This window comes from Oryx dammah, unplaced genomic scaffold, assembly GCF_014754425.2.
Source record: "Oryx dammah isolate SB20612 unplaced genomic scaffold, SCBI_Odam_1.1 HiC_scaffold_29, whole genome shotgun sequence".
In the NCBI taxonomy this organism is placed as follows: domain Eukaryota; kingdom Metazoa; phylum Chordata; class Mammalia; order Artiodactyla; family Bovidae; genus Oryx; species Oryx dammah.
The window spans coordinates 50,630,406-50,639,042 of record NW_024070213.1 but is presented as its reverse complement, the minus strand read 5'-3'; the positions used below and the strand labels follow the sequence as shown (position 1 = coordinate 50,639,042).

The window sequence follows — 8,637 nt, the reverse complement described above, 5'->3', positions numbered from 1 at the left end:
GTAGGGGCGGTACTCCCTTCCAGTACCTCGCCCCCCACCCTGCCCCGCCCCGCTCCGTTCCGCTCCTCACAGCCTTCCAGCCTTGCCCTGGACCCCCGCGGTCACGTGACCATCATCCCCCACCTTGGGGTACCGTTCCCCGCCCCAAGCGCACAGCTGGAGGCCGGTCCCCGCCCTCCCCCGGGAGTAGCGGCGCCGGAGCGGGCGCGGTGCATTGTGGGCAGAGGGGCGGGGGTTGGGAAGATGGCGGCTCCCAGCCTCCTCAACTGGAGGCGGGTTTCCTCCTTCACGGGGCCGGTCCCCCGCGCCCGGCACGGACACCGAGCGGTGGCCATCCGGGAGCTGATGATCATCTTTGGAGGGGGCAACGAGGGCATCGCGGATGAGCTGCACGTCTACAACACCGGTAGGCGCGGCGGCGGTTCTTCGGCCCCTCCTGCGGGAGCCGCGGAGGGGGAGGGGAGACGAGGCGGCGGCCGCGGCCCTGACAGCTGTCACCGCCGGGTCACTGCCTTCTCCGACCGGCGGCGAAGAGTGCGGCTCGGCCGGGTGGCCCCGCTCCCGCAGCTTCTCGGGCCGTAGCTCCGTTTCCCCGGGTTCCGCTGGGGCGGAACCGGCCCCGGAGCTGGGCGCGACGGCCCTCTGGCAGACGGTCGTGGACGCCCCCCTCCCGGCCCGCGCCAACGCTGCTGGCGGACGTAGGCGAGAAAGACTGTTTCCACCCGCCTGGGCCTCTTCCCGAAGTCTCGCCCACTCCGGTGCCCCGAGATCCCTCCCTGTCAAAACCCAGCTCCAAACCAGCGTTCCTCGGGGCCTTTCCTGTCTTTGCTTTCCTTCCTTCGTAGGAAGAGAATATAGGGGAAATGAAGAGGGAAAAGGAAAGGCCTTCTGCTACTTTCACCCCCAGTTGAGCCCCGTATCTGGCAGGTGGCAGTCAAGATATTTACCCCGTTCTCAGCGCCCTTAACTGGCGGGGAAGTGGTTCGTGGGTGAGACCGGCGCCCGGGTCTGCGCAGTTGGGTGTGTGTGCCCAAGCTCAGCCGTTCGGCGCTCGGCGATCTGGGAGGGCCGTCGGCTTCAGCACCGCTGCGGATGAGAAATGCCTCGGGCCGCGGAGGCCCTTGCCCTTGAGTACCTCTGTGGAATATAAGGGAGGTTGGAATTTCATTTTTTTCCCACTTGTAAATACGCCAACTGTCATAAGAAAGCTGTTTTCTTGGTGTAACGTTAGTTAATGAGTTTCAGATCAACGTCGCGGTCCTTAACTTTTCTCTGGCCGGATAGCTTAATTGTAGCGGTCATTTAGAAATGAATAAAATGGTGGAGTAGGAGAAATTTTTTATTTTCTCACCTTCTCCTCCTTCTGGCACACCCCAGGCCTAAAAAGTTAGAAAGTTAATCGGTACTTCGGTAGAATGTGAAAATCTTGGCTTTGAAGTTAAGTTAGACCGAGTCTGAATTTTGCTCTGCCAGTTGCTTAGGATCCGCGCTAAAGTTAACCTAAGTGTCAGATTTTTCACTTGTAAAATGGAGAGGATGATACTCCCCACGTAGGGTATTTGTTGGGAAATGAAATGATATATAGATTAAGGTTTTTCAGCAGCATGTCTATTGACATTTGAACCGGATAATTTTTGGTTTTAGGGGGCTTTACTGTGCTTTGGGCTTCCCTGGTGGCTCAGACGGTAAAGAATTGGCCTGAAATGCGGAGACCTGGGTTCGGTCACTGGGTTGAGAAGGTCCCCTGGAGGAGGGCATGGCAACCCACTCCAATATTCTTGCCTGGAGAATCCCCATGCAGGAGGAGCCTGGCGGGCTACAGTCCATGGTGTCGCAGAGTCAGATACGACTGAGCGACTAAGCACACGGATACTGTGTATTTTAGATGTTTGGCAGCCCTAGTCCTCTACCCACTAGCTGCTAGTAGTACTCTCGCCCTTCCACTTATGACAGCTAAAAATTTTTTATTTGTCCCTGACCGGGCAAAATCATTTCCAGTTAAGAACCACTGATATAAACGATCCTTATAAAAGTACATACTCATAGTTTATGATAACTTTATTATAATTGGTTTTCATTTTATTTTGGCTACTAGTTACAAATCAGTGGTTCCTACCAGCTGTTAGAGGAGACATCCCTCCAGGTTGCGCTGCCCATGGATTTGTCTGTGATGGTACCAGAATATTAGTATTTGGGGGAATGGTTGAATATGGAAGATACAGCAATGAGTTATATGAGTTACAAGTAAGTGTATTTCAAATTTATTATCTCAGACTGAAATGGTAATAATGATATTGCTCTTAATTCTTTAAAAGATTGCAAAATATTTCATTAACATGCTGAAGATAAGTGTGAGCTCCACATTTTATAGCTTCAAGGAAAACATTTCCACTTCACTAAAAAGCCAGAGTTTCTAATGTAATTCTTTTTCCAATACCCAGTGCAACATTTGTAACATTAAGATATCTGTTACTTAGCATCAGTTGTACAAGTTATATTTGGGCTTTTGTATCTTAGTACAGTCTTTCTTAAGCTTTAGTACAGTCTTAAGCTTTAGTACAGTCTTTCTTAAGCTTTAGCCTGCAACAGAAGCAGGGGGCGGATTTGTGAAAACAGATTGCTGAGCCCCGCCCTCAGAGTTTCTGAATCAGTATTGTCTACAGAGAATTTGCATTCCTACTAAATTCACACCTGCTGCTGATCCCCCGGACCGTACCTTTTGGAAAACTTCTGCCTTACTTATAAAAATTGTTCCTCTAACACTAATAATCCCCCCGCCCCACCGCCACCGCCCCAACCCGGGCAATGCATACGAAAGAGGTAACAGTTTCAGATAGCCTTCCAATTTGACTCTCCAATGAACCGGACTCAGAGCCCACTGTGACAGCCCTGACTAATTTTTATTCCTAAACTGTGCTTATATTCCCAAGGCTGTGATCATGAGGGTGTTTGGTAGTTGGCAAATGTAGATGGATTATGCCTGTTAATAAGCAGTTCATTTCAAAAAATTTCAATCCATGACTAGAGAGTAAGTTTTGGAGTTTGGTTTGATCTTTACATTGGACTTCCCTAGCAGGCCAGTGGTTAAGACTCTGCATTTCCACTGCAGGGAGCACAGGTTCTATCTCTGGTTGGGGAACTAAGATCCCACATGCCCTGTGGTGTGGCCAAGAAAAAAAAGTTTTTTTTATGATCTTTATGTTTATTTAAAGATTAAAATATATACCATTCATGGATTAACTAATTTCAAAAGGTGAGAGTGCATAAATTACATGTAATCTTAAAGTTGTAAATAATTTTGAATTCCTCATTTGGAAAATATTGGGTTGGCCAAAAGTTTGAGTTTCTCCATGATATGTTGCTGAAAAACTCTAACAAACTTTTTGGCTAACCCAATATTTTATGATTACTAGTGTTAATGATTATTAGCTTAGTTTGCCATTGTGGAAAGCTGTGAATATGGAAGACTAGACTGATTTTCTGTTGGAACACTCATTTTAATTTCAGAATTTATTTGTGATGCCATCCAACCATCTCATCCAACCATCTCATTTGTCATTTGTCCCCAAAGTAGTTTATTGAAGCCTTCTGATTGGATTCAGATTAAAATGTATTGGTATGATATTTTAGAATTTTAACAGGAATGTTTCGTGATTTTGTCTGAGTTTATTTATGCTCTTTTTTTTAGGCAAGTCGTTGGTTATGGAAAAAAGTGAAACCCCATCCCCCTTCTTCTGGTTTACCTCCTTGTCCTCGACTGGGACATAGCTTCTCTTTATATGGTAACAAATGCTATTTGTTTGGTGGCTTGGCAAATGAAAGTGAAGATTCAAACAATAATGTTCCCAGGTATGCCAACACTTTTTCAGATCAAATATTTATTTTATGATTTAGATTAAGAACATGTAATTTCTTCCATCTTTAATTATTAAAAGCAATGAAGCTTATCCCTTTGCATTTGAACCTAACAGTGAACAAATTTGTGTCCTTTTGTGATTTTTCCTTAGTCCCTGGAGTATATCAGTTTTCAAAACTGTGCCTTTTTAAACCAAATCATCTTACTAAATTGGTATTAATATAACTGCTTGTGGCAGTTATATTGTATATGTTGAGCCATAATGTGTTTTAGTTGTTGTAAGTGATAATGAAAAGTAACAAATGGTTATTTACAAATTATATTTCTCTGGGAATTTGGTGACAAAAATCTGAATATCAAATGAAGGCCGTCATTTCCATTTCTCACATAGGAAGCTGTTAAGAGTGGTTCACACAAGCAAATACCTTTAGAACCAATCCTCTTCTTTTTTCAAACAGAATTAATCACTGCCTCTTTTCTTTTTGCATAATGTTTTGATCACATGGTCATTATAGCATTCAGGATTTGGAGGTTTAGAGTCCACAAGACTGTTTTCTGATTCACTGCTTACCATGTATGTGTCCTTTAGTGGAAATAATCTAAGCCTGTTTTCTGGAAGTGATTAAATACATACCTTCCAGTGTCATTGTGATTGCTAAATAAGATCATTGGCATAATTTTCAAAGCACTTTCAAGTTGCCATCAGCAATATCAGTAGTTGTCATCACCATTATAATGTGTCTTTTTACCTACATGAGATTGATTTTAGAGCCTTACCTTTTTTTCCCTACAAACTTGAAAAAAGTAACATGCTAAAATACGTAGAAAATTTGGAAACTAGAGAAAAAGAGGAAAATAATATATCCCCCATGCTAATCCAGATACTTTTAGTACATGTCTTTTTTCATTCTTCCATTAAACAGATTTCTTTGGAAATACTAACTTGTGAAATTCAAGGAATCAGACAATGTACAAAGTTCTTTTTCACAGGATCCCTGTTCCCCAACATAGGAAGGCACACATAATTCAATTTGATGTGTATGTTTTGGGACCTTTTTCATATAACACATTGTATTAGTCAGTTTTTGTCGTGTTAAGGGTAAGCTTCTCAAGTTTATGCTGCTTGAGAGAATAACTAGATACATGTGATGCTTTTTAAAGCCTTGATTAAAGCCAGCACATTCATTTCTGTTGACATTCCATTGTTCAAAGCAAGCTGTAAGGCCAAGACCTGAGTGGGTGATGCAAGGATACATGTTTTGCTTTCTGGGAGAAGGGACTTGGGAATGTTAATCTGAGTCTACTCTTTTTTTTTTTTTTTAAATATAAGTGAGAGCTTTCCTTTTGCTTTATGACTTTGGGTGTTTATTTGAGTTTTTTGTTTGTTAGTTTACCTTTAATAATATATTTTTACATGGCAGTAGATATGGATTGGCCTGTTATTAACAGTGGAAAAGTAGTCTGAGTTATGCAAATTATCTAACCATTCCCCTACAGATGGACACTTAAATATTTCCATTTTGCTATTATAGTTTTTGCATAATATGAATTTTTTTGTAGGATTGATACTTATAAATGTTGGGAAGGAGATGGTGGTGATCAAAGGATACATTTTAACTTTGTTCAGTTCAGTTCAGTCACTCAGTCATGTCCGCCTCTTTGCGACCCCATGAACCACAGCACTTTAGGCCTCCTTGTCCATCACCAACTCCCGGAGTTTACCCAAAATCATGTCAATTGAATTGGTGATGCCATCCAACCATCTCATCCTCTGTCGTCCCCTTCTCTTCCCGCCTTCAAGCTTTTCCAACATCTGGGTCTTTTCAAATGAGTCAGCTCTTTGCATCAGGTGGCCAAAATATTGGAGTTTCAGCTTCAACATCATTCCTTCCAATGAACACCCAGGACTGATTTCCTTTAGGAAGCTCTGGTTGGATCCCCTTGCAGTCCAAGGGACTCTCAAGCGTCTTCTCCAACACCACAGTTCAAAAGCATCAGTTCTCTGTGCTCAGCTTTCTTCATAGTCCAACTCTCACATCCATACATGACCACTGGAAAAACCATAGCCTTGACTAGACGGACCTTTGTTGACAAAGTAATGTCTCTGCTTTTGAATATGCTATCTAGGTTGGTCATAACTTTCCTTCCAAGGAGTAAGTGTCTTTTAATTTCATGGCTGCAGTCACCATCTGCGGTGATTTTGGAGCCCAAAAAAATAAAGTCAGCCACTGTTTCCCCATCTATTTCCCATGAAGTGATGGGACCAGATGCCATGATCTTGGTTTTCTGAATGTTGAGCTTTAAGCCAACTTTTTCACTCTCCTCTTTCACTTTCATCAAGAGGCTCTTTAGTTCCTCTTCACTTTCTGCCATAAGGGTGGTGTCATCTGCATATCTGAGGTTTTTGATATTTCTCCCGGCAATCTTGATTCCAGCTTGTGCTTCATGCAGCCCAGCGTTTCTCATGATGTACTCTGCATATAAGTTAAATAAGCAGGGTGACAATATACAGCCTTGACATACTCCTTTTCCTATTTGGAACCAGTCTGTTGTTCCATGTAGAGTTCTGTTTCTTCCTGACCTGCATACAGATTTCTCAAGAGGCAGGTCAGGTGGCCTGGTGTTTCCATCGCTTGAAGATTTTCCACAGTTTGTTGTGATCCACAGTCAAAGGCTTTGGCATAGTCAATGAAGCAGAAATAGATGTTTTTCTGGAACTCTTGCTTTTTCCATGATCCAGCAGATGTTGGCAATTTGATCTCTGATTCCTCTGCCTTTTCTAAAACCAGCTTGAACATCTGGAAGTTCATGGTTCACATATTGTTGAAGCCTGGCTTGGAGAATTTTGAGCATTACTTTACTAGCGTATGAGATAAATACAGTTGTACAGTAGTTTGAGCATTCTTTGGCATTGCCTTTCTTTGGGATTGGAATGAAAACTGACCTTTTCCAGTCCTTTTCCAGCCACTGCTGAATTTTTCAAATTTGCTGACACATTGAGTGCAGCACTTTCACAGCATCATCTTTCAGGATTTGAAATAGCTCAACTGGAATTCTATCACCTCCACTAGCTTTGTTCATAGTGATGCTTCCTAAGGCCCACTTGACTTCACATTACAGGATGTCTGGCTCTAGGTGAGTGATCACACCCTCGTGATTATCTGGGTCGTGAAGATCTTTTTTGTATAGTTTTTCTGTGTATTCTTGCCTCCTCTTCTTAATATCTTCTGCTTCTGTTAGGTCCATACGATTTCTGTCCTTTATTGAGTCCATCTTTGCATGAAATGTTCCCTTGTTATCTCTAATTTTCTTGAAGAGATCTCTAGTCTTTCCCATTCTATTGTTTTCCTCTATTTCTTTGCACTGATCACTGAGGAAGGCTTTCTTATCTCTGCTTGCTATTTTTTGGAACTCTGCATTCAAATGGGTATCCTTTTTTCCATTGCTTTTTGCTTCTCTTCTTTTCACAGCTATTTGTAAGGCCTCCTCAGACAGCCATTTTGCTTTTTTGCATTTCTTTTCCATGGGGATGGTCTTGATCCCTGTCTCCTGTACAATGTCACGAACCTCCATCCATAGTTCATCAGGCACTCTATCTATCAGATCTAGTCCTTTAAATCTATTTCTCACCTCTACTGTATAATCATAAGGGATTTGATTTAGGTCATACCTGAATGGTCTAGTGGTTTTCCCCACTTTCTTCAATTTAACTCTGAATTTGGCAGTAAGGAGTTCATGATCTGAGCCACAGTCAGCTCCTGGTGTCATTTTTGCTGACTACAGAGCTTCTCCATCTTTGGCTGCAAATAATATAATCAGTCTGATTTTGGTGTTGACCATCTGGTGATGCCCATGTGTTGAGTCTTCTCTTGTGTTGTTGGAAGAGGGTGTTTGCTATGACCAGTATATTCTCTTGGCAAAGTTCTATTAGCCTTTGCCCTGCTTTACTCTGTACTCCAAGGCCAAATTTGTCTGTTACTGGTATTTCTTGACTTCCTACTTTTGCATTCCAGTCCCCGATAATGAAAAGGACATCTCTTTTGGGTGTTAGTTCTAGTTAGGTACTCCTGAATCAACCTCCAAAGCGATGGAACAATTTTATACTCCTAATGGCAGCATACAAGAGTGCCTTACACCCCTGGCAATACTGAATCATCTCACTCTTCTTAGTTCTTGCCAACATAATTGGTGAAATATATTTCATAGGTTTATTTTGATTTATTTTTAAACTATAAATGAGCTTAATTAACAGTGCTTATTGAATAGTTACAATTCCTACTCTGAAATTGTTTAGGTCCACGTTTATTTTTGTTTAAAAATTGATAATATACCATAACATTCATCTTTTTTATATGTACAATTCATAGATTTTTAGTAATTTATAGTGTTGTGTAACCATCACCACCATCCAATTCTAGAATATTCCCATCATTCCAAAAAGAAACTTTTTTTATTGGAGGATAATTGCTTTAGTGTTGTGATAGTCTCTATGAGCTTCCCTGGTGGTTCAGACAGTGGTTTCTGCTGTATATCAGCTCGAATCAGTCATAATTATATATATATACATATATATATGTGTATATATATATCCCCTCTCTCTGTAGCCTCCCTTGCTCCACATTCGACTCATCTAGGTCATCACAGAGCACCTGCTGGGCTCTCTCTGTGTTACATAGCAGTTTCCCACCTATGTCAATGCTACTCTCTCAATTTCTCCTAGCCTCTCCTCCCCTCTCTGTGTCCACAAGTCCATTCTCTATATCTGCGTTTCCATTTCTTCT

General features: G+C 42.2%; 1 protein-coding gene across 2 annotated transcripts in view; it reads left to right on the top strand.

Moving 5' to 3' along the window:
• Positions 1–224: 224 nt before the first annotated feature.
• The window catches only part of HCFC2 (host cell factor C2), a 50,644-nt gene continuing 42,231 nt past the window's right edge, over positions 225–8,637 (top strand). For both annotated transcript variants that reach the window (XM_040234830.1, XM_040234829.1), the window contains exons 1-3: positions 225–406; positions 2,096–2,244; positions 3,689–3,849. In XM_040234830.1, the coding sequence (XP_040090764.1) occupies positions 244–406; positions 2,096–2,244; positions 3,689–3,849 (473 nt within the window). In that variant the 5' untranslated portion in view covers positions 225–243. The remainder of the gene's footprint in view (positions 407–2,095; positions 2,245–3,688; positions 3,850–8,637) is intronic.